Here is a 23,274-nt window from a genome sequence, read left to right as displayed (position 1 = left end):
CCTATTCTTCAAGGCTATCGGTTTTACCCTGATCAGGGTTTTCTTTTGGGCTGTTATCGACATTGGTGTTTACATCTATTATTTTCCCTAATGGCTGATTCTAAGTCTTCTACAGACAACTTTAATATTCAGATTACCAGTGTGAAGCTGAATGGTGCTTCAAATTATCTTCTTTGGTCTCAAGCATTTGAGGTCTATATCACTGTTCGCCAGAAGATGAAATACCTTACCATGGCACCTCTGGAATCTACTGATGACAAATATGATGATTGGAAGGCTGAGAATGCAACCCTTCTTTGCTGGCTTTGGAATAGCATGGAACCCTCCATTGCTTCTAATGTCATGTTTCATAAAACTACCAAGGGGGTTTGGGAAGAACTCAAGGAAAGCTACTCTCAAGATACAAATCTGTCCCGAATTTATGACCTCTATGAGAAATTCTTCTCTTTTAAACAAGATGGAAAATCCCTTGGTGAGTATTACAGTTCATTGAAGGGGATGTGGGAAGAACTTAATGTATACCAACCTATCTCTACTGATGCTGCTGTAATTAAGTCCCAACGATCTGAATTTTTGGTTGCCAAATTTCTCTCTGGGTTAGACTCTGATCTTCAATCCATCAAAAGTCAATTGTTGACTGGAGAGAAGATCCCCTATATGAATGAAGCATATTGTCAGCTCCAGAGAGTTGTATCCCCTTCAGTGGTGAAATCTGATTCAGCTTCTCCCAACAAAGATAATTCTGCCCTTTTCACTTCTACTGGAGGGCGTGGCCGTGGTGGTACCGCTTCTCGCGGTCGTGGTTCTACTTTTGGGCGTAGTCGTGGAGCTGGTTCTGGAGGTCGTGGGACTATGTCTAACACTGCTGGTTCTGGTTCTGTTGATGCTGGTTCTAGATGGTGCACTCATTGTAATCGGTCTAATCATACTATTGATAAGTGTTGGCTCAAACATGGCAAACCACAGTGGGCCCGTGAGTAGTTTGCAAATTCGGCCGTATCTGATGGAGGGGCTGATTCTGTGTACTCTTCCGACACTGCCCCGGGATCCTCTACTGATGGTGGTAACTCTTCTAATGATTTAGTCTCTCAACTCTTACAATGAGTCCAACAACTTGAGACTTCATCTTCTACATCTACAGCTATTCTTGCCCACTCAGGTACTACTGCTTGTTTTGTGTTCTCATCCTCTCCGTGGGTCATTGACTCCGGAGCATCTTCTCACATGACCGGTAAGCCTAATTTGTTTTCATCTTACACACAGCCTTCTATGTCCTCTCGGATTTCTATTGCAGATGGATCCTCCATACCAGCAGTGTTTGTTTCTTGGATATTCTCGTACCCAGAAGGGGTATCGCTGTTTTGACCCTATTACTCGCCAACAGTTTATTTCTGCTGACGTTACCTTTTTCAAGAGTTCCCCTTATTTTGTTGGTCCCTTTGTTGATGTTAATCTTGATGAAGTTGGTCGGGTTGCTGCCCCTACTCCTCTTCCTCCTCTTCCTCTGCCGATAGCTGCCCCACCTGTATAGGTTTATGTGCGTCGTTACCAACAGCAGCCGCTGCTCCCACTTCAACCTATTGCGGTCCCACCTTTACTGCCACCAGCTGATTCTTTGCCTGTAGATCCTCCTATTGATGTTGATGATCTCCCTACTGCTCAGAGAAAAGGTACTCGTACTTGCACTACCCGTCCTCTTTATCCTCTGGGAAATTATGTGTCTGTTACTCATCTTCCCTCTCATTATCGTGCTTTTGCTACGGCATTACATTCTACTTTTATTCCCACTTCTTATACCCTTGCTCTGTCTCACCCTGAGTGGAAAAATGCTATGGATGTGGAGATGGAGGCTCTCATCTCTCGTAAGACTTGGTCTTTGGTTGATCTCCCACTTGGTAAGGATCTTGTTAAGTGTCGTTGGGTGTACACCGTGAAGTACAATCCCGATGGTACTGTGGAGCGGCATAAGGCCCGTTTGGTTGCCAAGGGGTTTACCTAGACCTATGGGGTCGATTACTTTGAGACTTTCTCCCCTGTTGCGCGGCTGAATTCCGATCGTATTTTGCTTTCTTTGGCTGTAAACCTTGACTAGCCCCTTTTTCAGATGGATGTGAAGAATGCTTTCTTATATGGTAACTTGCAGGAGGAGGTGTATATGCAGCAACCTCCTGGGTATGTTGCTCAGGGGGAGGATAGTGTCCGAGTTTGTCGCCTTCATAAGGCAATTTACAAACTGAAATAGTCTCCTCGTGCCTGGTTTGATAAATTTAGCAGTGTTGTTGCTAGTTGTGGATTTTCTCAGTGCTACTCTGATCACTCTATCTTTGTTAGACGACAAGGGTCTAATGTGGCCATCTTAGCAGTATATGTTGATGATATTATTATCACTGGTAATGATGCTTCTGGGATTGCACAGGTGAAGACATATCTACTTGACAATTTTCAGATTAAGGATTTGGGTAACCTCAGGTATTTTCTTGGCATTGAAGTTGTTCGCAGTTCTCGCAGTCTAAGCTTGTCCCAAAGGAAGTATGTTCTTGATTTACTTGATGAGACAGGTATGACGGGTTGTAAACCTATTGATACTCCTATGGATCCTCATGTCAAGTTTGGTGCTTCTGATGACACAGCCTTTAGCGATCCACACCAGTATCGACGCCTGGTCGGGTAGACTTATCTATCTTACAGTTACTCGTCCTGATATCTCTTTTGCTGTGGGTGTTATCAGTCAGTTCATGCAGACACCTAAGCAAGTTCATTGGGAGGCTGCGTGTCGTATTTTACGTTCCCTTAAGGGTGCTCCTGGCAAGGGGCTTATCTATTGCCATCATGGACACACTAGCATTGTTGGATTTTCTGATGCCGATTGGGCTGGTTCAGATGGTGATCGTAGATCTACTACTGGTTATTGTACTTTCTTTGGTGGTAACTTAGTTACTTGGAAGAGCAAGAAATGACTCATCGTTGCACATTCCAAAGGCAGAGGTTTGAGTCATGAGCTATGGCTCACACAGCTGTTGAATTGATGTGGGTTCGTTCCTTTACTCATGAGCTTGGTTATTTCAGTGATCAGCCCATGGAGATGTACTGTAATAACCAGGCTGCTATCTATATTGCCAACAACCCAGTGTTTCATGAACGAACCAAGCACATTGAAGTTGACTATCATTTTGTTTGCGATGCTGTTCTAAAGAAGTTTATTACTACTCCTTTTGTTCGATCCCAGTTTCAACTTGGAGATATGTTTACCAAAGCTTTGTTTCGACCACAGTTTGCAAGTGGCTGTTCCAAGCTGGATCTTGGTGATGTCTACGCTCTAGCTTGAGGGGGAGTGTTAAGATTATCATGTTTAGTTATTTGGGGTTATTTCTGTCTTTTATGGTTCTTTCTAGTTAGTTCTATTTAGTGTTATGTCTCAAGGGTATTTTGGGTGTTTCTTATTGTAATTCACTTAAGGTTGATTATAAATAAAACCTGCCTCTCACGTTTTAGGAATTAACTAAATCGTGAGAAGTCTATTCTCTCTCTCTCGGTTTTTACTTCTTCTCTTCTCAGATCTTCTTCTTTCTTTTTTGCTTTCTTCTTCTAGATCTCTTGGACCAAGAATCTGTTGGTACTACCTATACATACAGCTTATGTGCACCAACCATGTAAATAGGCAACAGTTCATGGGACTTAATTTGGGTGCTTCTCCATTATTCTTCAGCAATGTTCTGATCTGAAGAGGTTAACCTATCTAATGAAATGATGTAAATTGTAAACCAAAAAAGATGTAGAGAAGGGAATCCTAAAGCAACTAGGAAAGGATGCGACTTTTGAATTCCTTGCAAAATGAATCCAGTATACAAGCCCATAGGATGGAATTTAGCAGAAGAGAATGAAAGTATCATGCCCAAGGCTGGGAATATTAATCATGCGGTGAAGACAGTTCATATTTGTAACATGGTACAGCAACAATGGAGGTCAAGAAGAAGAGGGAGAAAGAAGGAAGAAGAAAATGAAGAGAGGAAGGAGAAAAGGTTGCGCAGGAAAAGATAAGAGGCAGTAGTCGATGCCTCTTACCTATATTCATTCACATTACGTAAAAGCAGAAGTCAAATTACATAGGTGCCCTTTACTAACACCCAATACACATGTGCTTATTTCACATTCTATTTCCCATTCTACCCTTACAATATGAATTCTAACAAGGACACAGTATTCTTTTAGTAAAAGGTGAAAGAATAGTTTGCTCTATTCTCACAACATGCTGTACTTACCTAACCTGAAAGATTTGTGAACAGGAAGGCCCATGATCTAGGTTGGTGGCCTCCATTGCACTTGGGAGGGGTGCCTACTTAACATATATGAAATTTTTGTTTTAATTTTCTTATTAATTGGAGTATTCTGGGGATGTGCTTTACTAGCGGGTCTATGAGCCTTCAACCAAAAATATTTGAGATAAATATCACTCTCTTCACCTTACATGTCAACATAGATAGAAAGAGAGGTGAAGAAAGAATTATGGAATTTCTCTTAGTGATATACATATGGATAGACCTTAGATTAAATAAAAACTATCATAAGCATTGTTTTACACACTTTCTGACTACTTGAAAGCATAAAATATAATACTACCTTGTGTGCCCTGTATGCTTCTACTTCAACTGCTTTGGCAATAAAACAAAAGTATTAAGTCAATGTGAGTACATATTTTATTCCATGCTCTTAAACCAAAGTGAGAGCAATATACTGACCATTACAAAGAAGAGGTTCCAGATCTCCCTTCCCAGAAGCACTGCAAACATAATAGAAGCAAAATGTTAAACTGAATACTGAAATTGCAAACAAAAACTCTAATTTAATATTTATAATTCTTTAATTTTCTAGTTTGGAGTTTCAATCTTCCACAAGATGAGAAGAGTTTATGCTTGCTTGATTGTTATCTTGTGAGAAACAACTGCACCATGGAGAAAAAATTAACAATGACATAGAGTATCTAGATTAAGTGAGAACAAACATGATAATGATTTAGGTGTAGTATACTTCATAATTATAATCTATAGCTTCCAATGTTGAATAAGGGTCAATCAAAATACTGTTAAGGCAGGAATCTGACAAATTAGGTCTACCTAGTGCCATTAACACATATCTACTACAAACACACGATGTAGCAAAGCACTTTTGAGTATCGAAACGGTTTCCTTTTGGCTGAAAAGTTTAGAAAACTGTCCACAACATCTGTGCAAATCTAAGAAGCACTGATGACTGCTAAATAAAAGAAAAGGACATATTTCACTAGATTATAGAAATTTTATGAAAAATCACAGTAAAATATTGCAAATGACATATTAGCAATGTATTACAGAAATGAGAGAATATCTATTGCTCTTATCTGTATTTTACCCTACAAAAAAAGTACAGAACATTTACAGAGATTTTCAATCATTCATAGAAGAAAGCAATTACACTGAACTGACTGAGCAAAAAGTGCCATGTGTGTCAGGTTAAGTTCGATCACAAGCAGAATTAACGTACTCTAAAAGAGTCTGAGCAGCTTCCATGCATTCAGCAACCCGGCGATTATATCCAGGGTTATTCGGCAAAGCATACTTCAAGCCTGAAAATGCTAATAATATCTTGTATGCCTTTTTCCCCGTGGATTCTTCGATTTCATGGGACTTCGGTGGGTGGATGCGCTTGTGTTCCTTGGTCTACACAATCCAACAAAATGTATGAACTGCAATAAATAAGGTCAACAATACACAAACCTGATGGGTTCTGACTTTTAGGGCAATTGAAGCATATAAATAAGATATCAAACCTCATTGATGAGGAATAGATGAAACGATACATTGAATAGAGCAGTAAGGAGAAGTTGAATTAGACTAGATGACCCTGGATTGTATGGACAAGTTAACCTCAAGAAACAGTACAATTTTCTTTTATGCCTTTTGGTACTAATATCATTTTTAGTCCAGGAGTAGGGGTTATTTAGTTATTTAGACATTCCTATTGTAAGTCATGTCAGGGCCATGTACTCATGCTTGAGGGTGGACTATCTCGGCTGGAATTTTCGTTTATATGAAAATTCTTCAATTTCCATTCTGCAGTCAGTCCTTTTATCTCCATGCATAGCTGTATGCGGCTGTATCAGCATCAAAGCTAGTTTTAGCAGATGGAGGTAGTTGTGACATGACTGACGTCTGACCAATGTCATTAAACTCTCAATGAGGCCGGTTCTGAACCAGTGAGATCCAGTGGGAACTCAGCTTGCGACAGGATCACAAGGAAAAGGACAACCAGATTAGGAGAAAATTGAATAACTCAGCTAGATCAAATATGATGCGCATAAAATTCTGGTCGATTGCTCTAATCAGTCAATATAACAGGTTTACAGAAGATGATCTAAATTTGACGGACAGATTTAAAGATATGGAGATATCCCCATTGAAGTAGGATACTTGAAAGCTGAAGAATTTGATAATCAGGAACTCAGATTTCGAAACAGATCTTTCAGATACATTTCAGAACTGTTTTTTTTAAAACCCGAATGTTATCTGGGACCCAGGCCAGCCCCTAGAATTTTATTAATAAGCAATTTGCAAAGAAAAAACAAATACACAGGGGGGGGGGGGGGGGGAGGGACATGCCCGCCTTACCCCAACCCAAAAACAGAGAGAACGCACTCCAGTACTCTGAGAACCTCACCACCCAAACAAAGCCCCCAAAAGAACGACTACTTTCTTAAAACTGGGAAACCAATTGCATCCTCTCTAGTAATATGCCGAAGGTCCAAAGGTAAATTGGACTCTCCACTAAAGAACTTATCAAAAGCCGACTCACACATCAAGTTCGCCAGCCAATCCGCCGCTCTGTTGCCCTCACGATAGGTAAATGAAACCAAGGCCTAATCGAATCGATTAGATCCAGAGTTTCCCGAAACCAATACCAGCATTTGCAAAGACTAAAACGTCTTGTAGACACGCACTGGACTGTCACTGCTGAATCCGAGTTCACATGAACCCCCACGAACCCCATATCAGAGCATAATTTCAGCCCATCTCTCAAAGCTCTAAGCTCTGCAATAGAGTTAGAGCAGGCTCCGTAGTAATTGGCGAAAGCAGCAATCAGCTGACCCTACTTGTCTCGAATAATCTTCCCACCACCCCCTTCACCAGGGTTACCTTTGCAAGCCCCATCAACATTAAGTTTCACCACAGTGAACGGAGGGCACCAGTACACAGGGAAGGGAGATCTGTCAATAACCGGATGATGGGAAAGCCCGAAGTACTGGAGAACAAGCGATTCCCTCAAATTTTGGGATTTCACAAAGGCAGAAAAATAAGGAACTTCCATAATCCAATTCCTGATTACATCAACAATGCAACTGGCCGAACATGCTTTTTCTCCATGTCTTCGATTGTTTCTCTCTTTCCATAATTCCCATATTATGAAAGATGGGAGTAAGCCAGTAACACACCACATAGACCTCTTGACCATGCCAAAATAAAATTCTGCTTCTAATATTCTGCGTGGGAACCAACTCTACCTCAAACAACCTTGAGTAAAAACCCCAGACTTTGCTTGCAGTCCCACCCGACACCAAATAATGAGAAGCAGACTCACACTTAGGGGGACCACAACAACTGCATCTTGACGCTAATGGAATCCCCATCGCCATAATGGCATCATCCGTGGGAACCGTTCCACAAAGGACCTGCCAGGAAAAAAAACCAATTTTGGGAGGCAATGTCCGATTCCAAAACCAAGTGGCAAAAGATTTTTCCTGCGAAACCGGTCTTAATTCATTCCCCAATGCTTTAGTAGAGAGTTTACCATCACTCGCAGGAGTCCACACCAGTCTATCTTCCTGATTGGACAGAGACATTACCATTTAGAATACTGTCATGCACAACTGTTGAATCAATCATAAGCAACACATTCCGGTCCCAATTGCCTTCCACGCTAAGCACATCCATCACCCGAGTTGACAGATCAAGGTGAGCAGCCCCGTCAACACGATTTATCAAAGCACCCCACCCTGTCCAATCATCCAACCAAAAATTGACTTCTCCTTTAACAATCAACCATCAAGATTTTGAAAGAAGCAGCTCTTTATGCAATAAGGCTCTTCGCCAAGATACCGAGCCAACCGACCTCAAACCAGCCAAAACAATATGATCATTTTTGAGAAACTTTGCTCTACAAAAGGAGCACCATAATGAGTTTGCCGACAAGGACATTTCAGAACTGTTTAATAAAGGAATAAGTCCAGAATAGACACCGGAACTATTACGTCAACCAAAATCAGATGATATTCTTGGACAGTTTAATGGAAGCACCCATGAAGAGTACCATAAGATTGTTCAGAGGGTAAGAAGCAGTTTTTACTGGCCTGGTATGAGGGCTAACATAAATGAATTTATTGCTCAAGCCTCAAAGTGACACATGTCATGTCCATAAACTTGAGCAAGTCTCTCTTGCTGGGCTGCTCCAACCATTGGCTATTCCATTTCAGATATGGGAAGATATCTACATGGATTTTGTGGAAGGATTTCCCATCTCAAAAAGGGAAGTCTGTTGTTATGGTGGCCGTCAACAGGCTATCAAAATACGCCCATTTTGTTCCCTTATCCTATCCTTACACAGCTCTGGGAGAAACATCAAACAACAACTACTCAGCCTTATCCCAACTAAATTGGGTTGGCTACATGGACCCTTGCCCTCCACTCAGATCTATTCGAGGCCATACTTGATACAAGGCCTAAGGTATGCATGTCATTCCTCATCACTTCTCGTAAGATCATTTTAGGTCTGCCCCTGGTTCTTTTAGTTCCTTCAATCAGAATCAAATCACTCCTCAGTACGGGGGCATCCAAAGGCCTCAGTTGGACATGGCCATGCCACCTCAAACAACTTTCTCATAGCTTATCATGTATCGGAGCTACTCCCAAATCAGCTCTACTATGATCATCCCTTACTTTATCCTTTCTAGTTTTGCCACTCATCCATCTTAGCATCCTCATCTCCACTACACTAAGTATATCTACATTATGCTTCTTAACTGCCCAACATTCCGCACCATATATCATAGCCAGTCGTATGACCATCCTATAAAATTTTCCTTTTAAGTTTTAAAGGAATACACAGATCACACAACACTCCAGACTCATCTCTCCACTTCATCCATCCTATTTAAATTCTTTGTGAAACATCATCCCCTATATCACCTTCTTTATTTATGATGATTGAGCCCAGATACCTAAAATAATCATGTTTGATTGAGAGGAATGATTAGATTGCCTGTGAGACAGCCCTAATTTATTTATAATAAGTGACATATAGACAACTGTACAAGTAGAATAATGCCCCTATGGACAGATTTACGCTTATACCCATATTACATCTTTACAACACAACCCCCTCAAGTGGGTGCATAGATGTCACACATGCCCAACTTGCACACTATAGGATGAAACAATTTACTTAACCCCTTAGTAAAATCATTTGCTAACTGATCTCCTGATTTTACAAAAGGAAGAATACAAATCAGTCCTCGATCTAACTTTTATTTGATGAAGTGACGATCCATCTCCACATGCTTGGTGTAATCGTACTGGACTGGATTGTGAGCAATACTAATTGCGGACTTGCTGTCACAATAAAGCATCATAGGAAGGGAAACGGGAAGGTCCAGATCTTTCAAGAGACCTTGAAGCCACATCACCTCACAGATGCCATGAGACATGGCATGAAATTCAGCTTCAACACTGGATTGAGCAACAATTGCATGCTTCTTATTCCTCCAAGTAACTAGGTTGCCTCTTACAAAACTACCATAACCGGTGGTATGCCGATCATCTAGAGATCTGGCCCAATCAGCATTAGTACAGGCCTCAGCTCATAAATAGCCGTGAGAAGAGAGGAGGATTCCCTTTCAAGGTGCAGACTTCAGGTAGCGTAAGATTCAGAACACAGCTTCTAAGTGTGAGGAATAAGGATCATGCATATACGGGCTTACTAGACTAACAACAGAGGCAATATCAAGGCGAGTGTGGGAGATGAACATTCGCTTCAAGAGGAGTATTTGAAAGCCTACAACCCGGCATCCCTGTTTCAGATAAAAGATAAAGAGTATATTTTCATTGATATAGGAAAATGCCCTTGGTGGAAGGGGCAACCTCAATACCGAGAAAATAACATAGTTTGTTTTTCCTATGTCACTTCCAGTCATAGTTCGAAAATTCGTTTCGTTTCGGTACTTCGGGCTGACCAAAATATCCGAGATATCCGAAATTTCGGATATTTCGGTCGAAATTTTGCATTTTCCTATTATGTTTTGGTAGGTAATTTCGGTGGGTTTTAGACCAAGTTAAGGCCTAAAACTTCATGGAAACCCTATTTTAGGTTATATAAACACATTTAAATGTTCAAATTGCAAAAATAGTCACCCAAAGTGGTGTTTTGGATTTGCACCATTGATTGGCAATGTATGATCGAATCCTAATGTATAACTTAGTTAACTATACATACACATTGTTTAAGACTTTAAGTACTAGAGGACATAATAAATTGATGATTAATAAGCAATTTAAACAAGTAAATTGACTTGGAAGTTGGAAACATAAAGTGAATGACTCATAAGTCATAATATGAAGTACAATAAGTAAATAACAAGTTAAGAAGATGATATCAATATGACAATATCCCAATAGTCCAATACAAGTCAAGTAGTCATCTAGTGACTCAAATGTTGACAAATATTCTAATAATAATTACTCTGACTTCCAGGATCGACCCAACTCATAGTCCGATGGAGCAGACGTGCATTTTTCTCCGACTGTAGGACAAATGAATGCCATGTCATAGTATGGGAGAAGTGAAAGGATGAAGAACAAGGAGAAAAAAATCCAAAAAACCAGAGCATGTTAAGTCTCGGTCGAAATTTCGACCGAGACTAGCGAGTTTTGGTACTTATAAAGCTACTTTTGAAAAAGGAATCTCGATATCTCACGAGATTTTTATTTTGTCTCAAGATATCGTGAGATGGTCAAAATTTCGACCAAGTTTTTGCATTTTTTTTATTCGAGTTGCTGTTTCGTTTCGGTCAGGTTGAGATACTTGAAATATTCGAGATCTCGACTCAGATTTCGCGAGATTTAGTACTATGCTTCCAGTGACTTCTAGGTCTTTGATCTCAAACTCTTGACCAAGGTAAACCTTCAAGCGAGAAATTTCCTCCATGTCACTTCCAGTGACTACAATGTCGTCAACGTACACAATGAGAATAGCAATCTTAGAACCAGTCTGCTTAATGAACAAAGTGTGATCAACATTGCTTTGAGTATAGCCTACAGATACCATAGCTTTGTGGAATCTCCCAAACCAAGCACGAGGAGATTGATTTAACCCATACAGAGCTGGCTTGAACTTGCAAACCTTTCCTTGGTTTTCTGACATGAGAAATCAGGAGGAATTTCCATGTACACTTCTTATAATTTACCATGAAGAAATGCGTTCTTGACATCAAGTAGTTGCAAGTCCCATCCTAGATTCACAACATAGGAAAGAATCAAATGGATTGAATTCATTTTTGCAATTGGTGTGAACGTCTCTAGGTAATCTAGACCATAAGTCTGAGTAAATCCTCTTACAACCAACCTAGCCCTGATCTGGTCTGATGAGCTTGACCCACTACAAAAATGTCATTGTCAAGCAAATAAAGACCACCATGTACCCTACCACAGTCAATCATTTTCCCGTTACTAGATCCTAAAAAACACAGTGGGAAGAGAAAAAAGTCACTTTACAATTCAGATCAGTGTTAAGACGGCTGATAGAAAGAAGATTTGTAGAAAATCTAGAATATGAAGAATAGATGTTAAGGATAAAGAGGGAGAACAAGTGATATAACCATTTCTAGAAACCAAGGAGAGGGAACCATCAACCACTTGAACCTTGTCTTTCCTAGAACAAAGGGAATACTGGAAAAAAGAGACTACAAGAGCCAGTCATATGATCAGTGGCACCGGAGTCAATGATCAAGGACGAGAGATAATTGTTGCACAATGACCACCAAAAGGAATACTTGAGTAGGCAAGGTGGGAGTCAGAGGAGACCAAAGTAGATGTAGAGGCAGAAGCAGGAGCAGTGGAAGGCTCCAATCGAGTCATCAAACACCGACGTATAGAAAGCAAATCTTGAGAAAGAGAGGAACAGGTACTATCATGAGCAGGTTCAGAGGTCTCTATGTGATGTGCAGCCTGGGAGGATCGACCACAGCCACGGCCTCGTGAGGAGGAGGTAGGTCGGCCATGCAGCTATCAGCAAAAGTCCTTGGTATGACGTTTCTTGCCGTAGTAGTCACACCTGACCGGTTCCCTATCAGAGGAGGCACGATCAGTGGAACGATCATTGGATTGAGGAACACTTTTAAGATATGGACCTAAACAGTACAGCTGATCAATCCTGAGTATTATGTAGTAACATAGCATTGTGGCGGCTATACTCCAACTGGATCAATGAAGAAGACTGGTCCAAGGTAGGGAAAGGGTCTCGGCTAAGTACTTGGGCACGAATCTGATCATACACAACATTAACCCAGCTAAAAAATCATAAACCGGAAGCTTATTGTTGCTTCAGGAAATCGTCCGATGGTCCTTCGAGTGCCGTAACCTGCAAAAGAACCTGGGTGACAAAGGAGAATAGGTGTGGCTCTGGCCTAGGACTCTCCGATGCCTAAGTTAGATCTCTCTGAGCAAACAGATGAGTGAATAAAATTCAAGATGCCTGATGGAGTAACATACCTTCCTTTTTATAATGGAGTATGGCGGTGCGAAGAATCCTAGTTGATGGTGAATAATCCCCGTAGCCGATAGAGTCCAGGAGTGTCAGGGGTCTTCCATGGTTGGTTGCTTCTCTACGGGGAGGTAGTGTCCTGATAGGAATGGTGTTTCCAATTGATAAATGTAAAGTGTTTGTGTCCGTCTTGGATTGTGTGATTGATGGAGGATGGTGTAGAGTCCTGAAGGTGGTAGAAGTCTTGTCTATGACGGTGGTACAGAGTCCAGGTGGCGGTGTACCTCTTATTGGGGACGATGGTAGTATCCTTGTCCAGGTCCGTAGAGGGTGGTCGTTTGGGCCGCGCCCATAGAGGGTCGTGTGGTTCGCGTCCACGGTTGGTCTTTCGCTGGCCTGGCCTTGGTCCACCTCCTTGGGCCAGGGACATGTGGCGACCTTTGATTGGTTGGTGTGATTTTGGGTTTATCATTTGCCCCCCACTCTCTTGGATTAGAATGTCCAAGAGAGTAGACTTTGCATTTTTTGCTTTGTAGCTTTGTCTCCCTTGCTCTATTCTAGTCTCTTCTTATGTGGTAGATAAGCCTTGGTAGTCGTTCAACCTTGGTGGCTTTGAGCCTTAGTGGTTGTCGAACCTTGGTGGTCTATTGTGCCTTGGTAGTCTAAGGACCTTGGTGGCCTTATGCCTTGGTGGTCTATGGACCTTGGTGGCACTGTGCCTTGGTGGTCTATAGACCTCAGTGGCATTATGCCTTGGTGGTCTATGGACCTTGGTGGCATTGCGCCTTGGTGGTCAATGGACTTTGGTGGCTTTGAACATTGGTGGTCTACGGACCTTGGTGGCCTTGCGCCTTGGTGGTCTATGGACCTTGGTGGCACTGTGCCTTAGTGATCTACTGGTCTATAGACCTCGGTGTCCCGGACCTTGGTGGCACTGTGCCTTAGTGATCTACTGGTCTATAGACCTCGGTGGCATTGTGCCTTGGTGGTCTACGGACCTTGGTGGCACTGCGCCTTAGTGGTCTACCGACCTTGGTGGCACTGTGCCTTGATGGTCTACGGACCTTGGTGGCATTGCGCCTTGGTGGTCTACCGACCTTGGTGGCACTGTGCCTTGGTGGTCTACGGACTTTGGTGGCATTGGACCTTGGTGGCCTTGCGCCTAGGTGGTCTATGGACCTTGGTGGCACTGTGCCTTGGTGGTCTATAGACCTCGGTGGCATTGTGTCTTGGTGGTCTACGGACCTTGGTAGCATCATAGCTCGAGAACTCGCGACATCTCGCCGAGTTTCTCGATTTTTCGAAATCCCGAGACGAGACTGCCTATGAGTCTCAAAATGTCAATATCTCGCCCAGATCTCGGATCTCGGAGAGATCTCGGTTTGACATAGGAAAATGCCCATATAGGTCTTTTATATGAATGCCAGATCTCGAGATCTTGCTGGAAATTCTTGGTATATAGACACCTATCTATGCCAGGAACCAAGACAGACAAGATAGACACTTATTTATGCCTAATATCATTTAAGTAAATGTATTTGTATTTCATTTACTTAAAATATTATTCATAAATAAGCAAATACCCCCCTATTTGAATCTGTTAGAAGAATGTACCCCAGAATACCGTGGGGGTATTCTGGTCCTTTTGGGGGTATTTTATGTTATTAAGTGTTTAGTTGGCTGTGTGGGTTTAGTCCCACATTGCCTAGCTTATGTAAGTTGTAACTTCCCCTCTATTATAAATAGAGGGGGTCTTTCTTTCATTAAATCAAGCAATTCTATTATTTTCTTCCTCTCTCTAACCCACGGTTCTACCAACATGGTATTAGAGCTGGTCTGATCTAGGTTAGCGAGAGAAAAACCCTATTTTCTCCCTTCTTTTCCTCCAATCGATCTCTCCTCTTCTCCCTTTTTTCTCGTTTTTTCTTGCTCCTGTTTTTCTCCTTTTCAGCACAAAAACAGGGGCAGCACTAATGAGGTAAACATCATATCGATGATTTAGTGCTGCCCCCTTTCTCTCCTATCTTTTTTTATTAAAAAACAGCTGGAAGCCTCTTCTGCGATTTTGGGGTTCCTCCTTCTTTGAGATCAGATCTCGATAAACCTGATCCTCTAATAGAGGAACACCCTAAGCAGCCTTTTTCCAGCCCTATGTTACCCTATTCCTACACCTAACTTCCCTCTTTGCTTTCTCTCCATCAATGATTATTTTTTCCAGCCTAGATCCCCTAATCGATCTCAACTTGTCAGGGTTTTTCAAAACCCAGACTCCAATCAATTTTAGGGTTTCCCTTTTCAGATGCAGCTAATTTTTTGGGGGTGATTCCCTATTACTACAAGCCCTACTCCCCCTAAGTTTGGACCCTTTCTGATGGCTGGATTTGTTTCTACAGCAAAAATTCCTTAACTTGCTAATTTAGTTACCTGCCAAAAACTCAGATTTTCAGGTTTCAGTTTTTGCTAATTTTTGGAGGGCTGATTACTCCCACTTCAAGGACCAATCGACCTCAATATTGCACCTATCCAAGTTTTTTGAAGACCCTTACCCCAATCGATCTCTTCTTTTCAGGGTTTTCCAAAACCTAATAAAAATCGATTTGGGCTAGTTTTACCTTGTGGTACTTTTGAGAACTGTATAGCTGTAACACAAGCTTTATCCTTTATATAAATGAAATATCACTTAGACTTCTCTTATTACTGATGTTACCTCTATTATTTAAATTGTTTCCGCTGCCTCTGATTACTGTATTTGTGAGATATGTTTGTAAATGGAGTACTGCACTTGCGATCCTTGGGGTTGGTTGGATGTCAGTCATATCCAGTCACACTTGGCCCTTATTGACCGGGCCGGGGTGTGACAATATCTTCCATGTACACCTTCATAGCTTCTACAATCTTTCCCAACATGTCCATTCAGATCACCCCCGATAATACTGGATAAAGATTTAAAGAATGATGTGGAGAATGTTAACAGATTTAGAGATAGGATTATATCCATCAAGCTTGTGTTAGAGAAAGAGGTTGTCAACATAATTAGCACCACACACCTCAAGTAGGATTGGATGAAAGTAGTAATTACAATTCTGGGAACACATGAAATTGAGTCATTATTTCATTATAAATGCTTTAAAAAAAAAAGATAAAAATTCTGAACAATCTTTCAACAAATACAATCATGTCAATTGGGAATGATCTCGTAAAAAAATGTAACAAAATAAGAAAATCCTGGCCTATTTTTGACCCGATATGGAACCCAAACATCTGAATGCACTAAGGAAAATAAAGACGGGCTCCTAGACACACTATGAGAAGGAAAAGCCGAACAATGATGCTTAGTGAGCTCACATGCTTCATACTCAAGGTGAGACACAGATTGCAACTAGGTACCATTTTTTAAGTCTGGACAACGACAAATGTACAAGCCGAAAAATGTCATTGATAGGGGAAACACCATTAGAGGTAGTAACAGTAGCCATAGAAACGCATCATAAGCAAGCATGCAAGATAATACAGCCCATCCTTCTCATGCCCTCCACCAATTGTTATTTGTCTAAAGATATATAAGAAGTATAAAATGTAACAACACAATTTAGTACTTTGGTGAGTTGACTAACAGAAAAAAGATTCAAAGGTAACTAGGGAGCATAAAGAACAAAAGATAAAGAAATGGAAGTAAGTGACACTCTATCATGGCCAATGACTTGAGTAGAAGACCCATTAGCAAGAATAACACGAGATGGATGATGAGTCTTATAAAGGGAAGAAAACAAACTTGACTTACCAGTCATATGATTAGAGGCAGCTGACTCAATGATCCAAGAAGTGGGAGGTGAGGGGGATAAAAAACACAGTTTCTGTACACTTGTACCTGTATGGGCCAGTGTAGCCGTGGATAAGGAAGACCATGACTCAAGCTACTGCCCACACTTCAATAACTGAGTGACCAGATCATCACGAGACAAGGATCCTGATGTATTAACTCTAAAGGAAGTACAAGATTAGTGTCGCCAGATCACGCCATGTTAGCACTTCCATTAGACACTGTTTTATTGGGAAATCCATGGGCCCACTAAGGCTTACCATGTTTTTCCCAACATGTATCAATTGTATGATTAGACTTGCCACAATGTGTACAATGTCGTAAAGTCTGGTCCACCTGTTGTCCACTACACAGTCTACACTGTACCACGTCCACGTCCACCTAGTGAACCACAGCCCCTACCAGGAAATCTAGAATCATGACACAGCCACCACTGCTAACAACAAAAACCAAGGTTCTAAATCTCAGTTTTGAGGCCGGTTTCAGTCAGTCCCAAAACCAAGACGTGTCGGATCTCGTTTCGAGGTTTAGACACTGGATTTTGACCCTAGGCCTCCCTAGGTTGAAACCTAGGGTTTCGAGTTTCGACTCTGGGTTTCATTTCGCCCTGGCCCGAACCGGAGATTTAGTTCCATGACAAAAACAGATTTCCTTAGAAGAGGAGGGTGAATCAGCTCTGGTATGAGGCAGAGAGACAATACGCTAAATGCGAGAAAATGCTTCATTCAAAGAAGACATCTTTTCACCATCCTTGGCATTAATATAAACCTTAACAGCTTGAGCGCAGAACAAATAATTAGAAACTCCATTGATTTTAATAGAAGTAATTTAGACATTGACAGTCCACAAGAGGCTTGGAAGTTGGAATCAGCCATCATATCAGAAAATAATTGACAGCAAAAGAGCAACCAGCAACTATAACCGTAGGTAATATTATAGCAGCAGAAAGGTGCAGAGAAGTTTCTCAATACACAGCCACAGGAGAAAATAAATGGGATTTTTGGAAAACTCCCAAATGGCATGTGTGCGATGCAGAAAATACACCGGCCACCACTAGAAACAACCTTACAAGCAGTTGGTAACAGTTAAAAGAAATACCAACCGCAAGGGGCAGAAAACCCTGGAAGGAGAAACCCAAGAACTTGCAACTGGCTGATCTGATCAGCCAGAAATTTCAGTTGGATGGAATACTTAACAGCGAGATAAAACCAGCAAAATTTGAGAACAGGTGACGGCTGAATGTTCATTTATGGATCAGCCACAAAAATAGCAGGTATTCAAGAAACTACATAAAGAAGAACCTGGCCTTCAAGAAAATGCAAGAAATATGTCATATACTGACCATAAACATCCACAGGTCTCAAAATACAAAAAGAATAGAAGCCAAGGGAGAAATTTCAAAACAGTGACAGAAACCCTAGTTTTTCAGCAACCACAGGGAATGACAGCATGTGTTCAATAATCTACATCAATATTCAAATAAAAACAGCAACAGAGCATGATGGTACCAACTAAGGTTTCACTACAAAACAGGACACAGCATAGCTCGCTGCACACCACAAGAGAAAGAAACCCCAGGGTGACTATCAAAACAGAGAAATATAATGTAGCACACACTGATAAGCCTGCTCTGATACCATGAAACAATATCAAAGGCAGATTATCAGCCTTATTCAAGAGAAAGAGAGAAGAGACGAGAGAATGAAAGGGGCCGCAAGCCTTGAAGAAGAAACCAGGTTCACGGTTTGGTTGAATGAGCAAACCGTGAAATATTTCAATTTCTCAGGCTGTTTAGTATGATTTTTGCACCCAATGTTAGAGAAATTAAAATCAGGTTGAATAGAAATCTTGAAATAGCTGGGGAGCTATTTTTACAATTTCTATTCCAATTGATATCAATATATTCATGAATTTTCTCTCTATCTTGCTTTGAATCAATATGGACAAAACAACATTGTCTATGCATTTATCATTATTAGGATTTTATTATTCATATTTTATTTATCATTATTATTATTACTATTATTATTATTTTTGTTTATTATAATATTTATTATTATTATCATTGTTAATTTTATTATTATAATAATAATAATAATAATAAAATATTATTATTATCATAAATAGAGAGAATCAATTATTAGAATTGAACATGGAATTCTTATCCTTGAAATAATTTCAATTGATTTAACCAAAAAATTTCAATTTCTTGACGAAAAAACTATTTGTTGAGTTATTTTAATAAATCAATCTGAAAATGAAATATAAATCCAACCAAAAAGAGCCTAAATTAATAACACTAATCAAGTATAAGAGAATAAGAACAGCAGCACAAAATCCACTCTCATTGACAATATGGGGTTATAACATAGGGGCTGAAGTCCAAAAACATTAACTCAGTGCAGGTCTATGTGGGAAACAACGAATAAAGGTCCAAGATTTGATGAGGATCTTATTAGTCAACATCATGAAAATTAAGACCAGATTTTTCAAGAACAAAACGAATATTCTAGATGGTGTCTGATATTGGCTATTGTTTAACTGAAGAACAAACCAAATCATTTAAGTTTGAAAACAAATACATTACCTTGCAATTCATGCAAGTTAGGCAACCATAACTAGAAAGTAGTATAGCCGATTGATCCAAAATACCATTTCTTAGACCTAAATATTCATTTTCAATTATCCTGCACAAAACCCAAAAAAAGTAAGATTTGTGAGAATATGATGGCATAAGAACATATGAGAAAAGAAGACATCTGTGGATGTAGACATGAAACAAACTGTGATTAAACTAAGGAAGTGAATTTTTAGAATATCAGACTACTTTGTCCAAATATTTCCAGTAAGACCATGAAAAGTTTGATTTTTCACTTAATTTTTCTCTAAAACTCTTATATGCAAACGTCAAGCATCTGAAATGGCTTTTTAATTTCTAAATCTAATTTAACAGTATGTTAGGTTGGTTTTCAACAGTATTAAATAATTGCACTAAATATTACGAGGAAAGACGCATGTTGCATTCTATTGGTCTTAGTCAAATCTATTGTAAAAACTAATTATAGAAAATGTTTCAAAATAAAAAAATTAAATAATGCCAAAAAGTAATAAATATAAATAAAACTTACGAACAATGTAATACCGGGTCCCTAGAGATCTAATACAACATGTTCTAGTGAAGAGGGGGGTGTCAAGTAAATATGTGGATGTCATTAAAGATATGTATGAGGGCGTGGTGACTAGGGTGAGATCTGTGGGAGGCCAGGGCAAGGAATTCCCAATTACGATTGGATTATATCAAGGCTCAGCCTTAAGTCCTTATCTTTTTATGCTTATCATGGACGATATAACCAAGAGAATTCAAGACAAGGTCCCATGGTGTATGCTCTTTGCCGATGATATCGTTTTGGTAGATGAGACAAAAGATGGGATTAACTCTAAGTTAGAGCTTTGGAGGTCAACCTTGGAAACAAGAGAATTTAAGATTAGTTGAACAAAGACGGAGTATATGATGTGTAATTTTAGTCACACTTTGATGGATACTGATATGGTGCGAATTGAGGAAAGAGAGATACCCCAAAGTGACTATTTTAGATATCTGGGGATCAATCATTGTTAAGATATACCAGAATACCAACCATGGGGGGTATTCTGGTCTTTTTCTACTTTATTTTATGTTTATTATTCTGTTTTATGTATTCCTAGATTCGTAGTCATATTTCGGCTAGGACTAGGGCTATTTTAGACTTTTGATTTGTATTTTTCATTCTATAAATAAAGGACTTGACTGATCTAATCGATCACTCAAGTATTCTCCCAATAATCTCTTCTAATATGGTATCAAAGCAGGTCTCTGAGATCTAGCTTGGTTCCTAGCCCCACCCCTTCTTCTATTGTCCTCTTTTCCATCTTTTTTCCACTCGATATCCATTTCCCTCCCCTCCCACTTGAATTTCTTCACTTTTTTTCTGTTTTTCCTTCTCCAATTAGAGCAGATCTAATGAGGTGATCTGTGAGATAGATGCTGCCCTAATTTATCACCTCACCAATTGATGATTTAAGAAGGTTTTTTGGTTCGATAGCCGCTGTCCACACTTCTGCGATTTTTTTTGGAGTTCTCTCCTGTTGAAGATCAGTTTCTCCTTGCAATTAAAGCTGGTTTTCTTGGGATCCATCACTGCAGGTTTTCTGGACAGCTGCTGTCTCTGTTTCCCTTCCCACCATTGAGGCATCTATCCATATCGATCTCCTCTCCAGGTTTTTTTGAAAAAAAACCCTGCTAATTCTCGATTTGGTTTTTTCTCCTCTCTGCGTGGGCTGTTGTTTTGAACACATCTGCATCAACTTTCAAGGCTGGTTTTGCAGTATTTTATCACTGTTTGAAGACCTCTAAATCTCTAATTGAAGACCCCTAAATCTCAATCGATTTTTCTCTTCTAGGGTTTTCCTCAAAACCCTAACTATCGATTTTTGGATTTAGGGCTGCTTGTTGCTGCCAAAGGGATTCATTCATCTATCAAATTTTTTATTTCTGTTTTGCTGCCACTGTTTTGACTACAATATGGGGGACTCAGAAGTGACCACGGCCAACTCTGGAGTTGATTCCCAGCCACGGACAGAATTCCTCCCTTATGCTGCATCTATTAAACTTGATGGATCAAATTACCTCATATGGGCCAGATCTCTCTCCTTGACTGTGGCTGGTAGGGGACTCAGTGGGCATCTTAATGGCACCTCCAAACAGCCTACTGAAGAAGGCACTACCAAGACCCGATGGGCTGCCAATGATGCTATGGTTATGTCTTTTGTCTTGAACTCCATGCCACAAGAGCTTTCCAGCCAATATCTTCTTCTTGACACCGCTGCACAAATATGGGCTGCTGCTAAGGGCACTTATGGACAATTGGGGAATGATGCACAGGTGTATGACATTTGGAAGACACTCCATTCTACTACCCAAAAGGAGCTGTCTGTGACTAAGTACTATGCTGTCCTCAAAAGTCTGTGGCAACAATTGGATCACTATGCCCCCCTTCAGCTCACCACAGCTGCATGATGCAACAATTCTATGTTGACAACCAACAGAGTTTTGTCGCACATAACTTTGTTCTTTTTTCTGATGACAAAGATTTGATTTACAAAGAATCATCTTCCGAAGAGTCCTCTTCAGACTCTGAATCTGATGCCCTTCCCCACAGTACCCCCACTGTCGGCGAAAGTTCCAAGCGTAAGATGGACAAACATGACCATCTGGACACTGATGAGGATTTCCAACCTCAGACAGGCCAACGCGAATCTTTTGATCACGACACTGTTTTTGCCACAGAGACAGAGGGTCTTTATACCCGCAAAGATGACCTTCACAAGTATGGATTAGCATCCGGAGGTACCTACCTCGACCTAACCCATATCCCTATTAAGGACTACGATAAGGCCATTAATGAATGGGCACAAACTTTTGCCATTCTAATTGCAAATTATAAGGCCACCTGGTCCGCGGACAAATTCTTGGAATACCTAAGTGGTTCCCTCCAAGGGAATGTCCTTCAATTTATTAAGAAGTTCGATCAAACAGATGATGGGAAAGTAGCCAAAACTACGTTACTAACCTATCAACAGAACTTCGAAAAAATTTTAGCTGAATTCTCCAAACTCATTAAAAATGAATTTTGTGGTTTTCATGCTACTGATAAACTTGCAGAAGATATCAGTTTTAATTTAACCAAGATCAAGCTTAACAACCTCCTCGAGTTTGAAGTTTTTTCTAAAAAATATATGAGCCTCTACCAAATGCTAGATTCCTCAAAATCTGCACATTGGAAAGATCAGTTTTTCCCTAAGTTACCCCCACCATGGGATGAACTATGCCATAGTACTTATCCAGCTTTTGTCAACGACTCCAAAAGCGCTGATACACTTGGAAATCGAATTAATTTCGTTTTCAGGCATATTCTGGATCATTGTCTTAAGGCCCGAGCAGCCAAAGCCCTTAAACACAAGATCTCTCCCGGTCTGTGTAAAGATCTGCTCAATAACGAATTTGACTTCGGTACAAAGCCGATTCTTCATCGTTCTCATAAACACAAATCTAAGTCCAAATATACCAAACGGTATTGATGGAAATCATATAATTGCAAGGACTTTCCCTCAGACCTAAGAAGTCGTTTACCCACAAACGCTTTATTAGGAAAAAATCCCCTTACACTAAATCTAAACGTGACAAGACAAATTGCACTTGTTACTTGTGTAATGAAAAAGGACACTTCGCTAACAAATGTCCAAACAAATCCAAGAATGCCCGTCAAATGATTCGTTACCTAAACAAATTAGATTATGAAGTAATCTTCTTTTCTGAAGTTTCAGACCCCACTGAACTTCTTTATGAATTAGTCTCTGAATTTGACGGCCAAACGTCTGACGACAAATCTGATTTTATTTTTATGGAAAATGAGACACAGGAACCCCTTCCTTCAAACTCATCTACCCCTATTGAGATCACGCCTATTTCGGCCTCTGAACTCGAATCTGTCGCTCTCAACGACCTCGTGAGAGAAGACGTTTCTTTTGACCCCAATCTCTTTAATAAAATAAAAGAGGTTACTCCTGATGAGGTTTACAAGCTATCCAAGCTTAGTAATCTCTGGTCTCGGCGTTATTTTGACCAAGCTTGTGGT

General features: G+C 40.3%; 1 protein-coding gene across 1 annotated transcript in view; it reads right to left on the bottom strand.

Annotated features, from left to right (window-relative positions):
• Positions 1–23,274, bottom strand: part of LOC122662944 (galacturonokinase) — a 127,131-nt gene that overhangs the window by 7,700 nt on the left and 96,157 nt on the right. The window contains exons 8-11 of the mRNA XM_043858649.1: positions 19,188–19,287; positions 5,518–5,693; positions 4,737–4,777; positions 4,618–4,646 (exon numbers count right to left, since the gene is read on the bottom strand). Of these exons, the coding sequence (XP_043714584.1) occupies positions 4,618–4,646; positions 4,737–4,777; positions 5,518–5,693; positions 19,188–19,287 (346 nt within the window). The remainder of the gene's footprint in view (positions 1–4,617; positions 4,647–4,736; positions 4,778–5,517; positions 5,694–19,187; positions 19,288–23,274) is intronic.

This window comes from Telopea speciosissima, chromosome 5, assembly GCF_018873765.1.
Source record: "Telopea speciosissima isolate NSW1024214 ecotype Mountain lineage chromosome 5, Tspe_v1, whole genome shotgun sequence".
NCBI lineage: Eukaryota > Viridiplantae > Streptophyta > Magnoliopsida > Proteales > Proteaceae > Telopea > Telopea speciosissima.
This window is presented reverse-complemented; position numbering and strand designations above follow the sequence as displayed.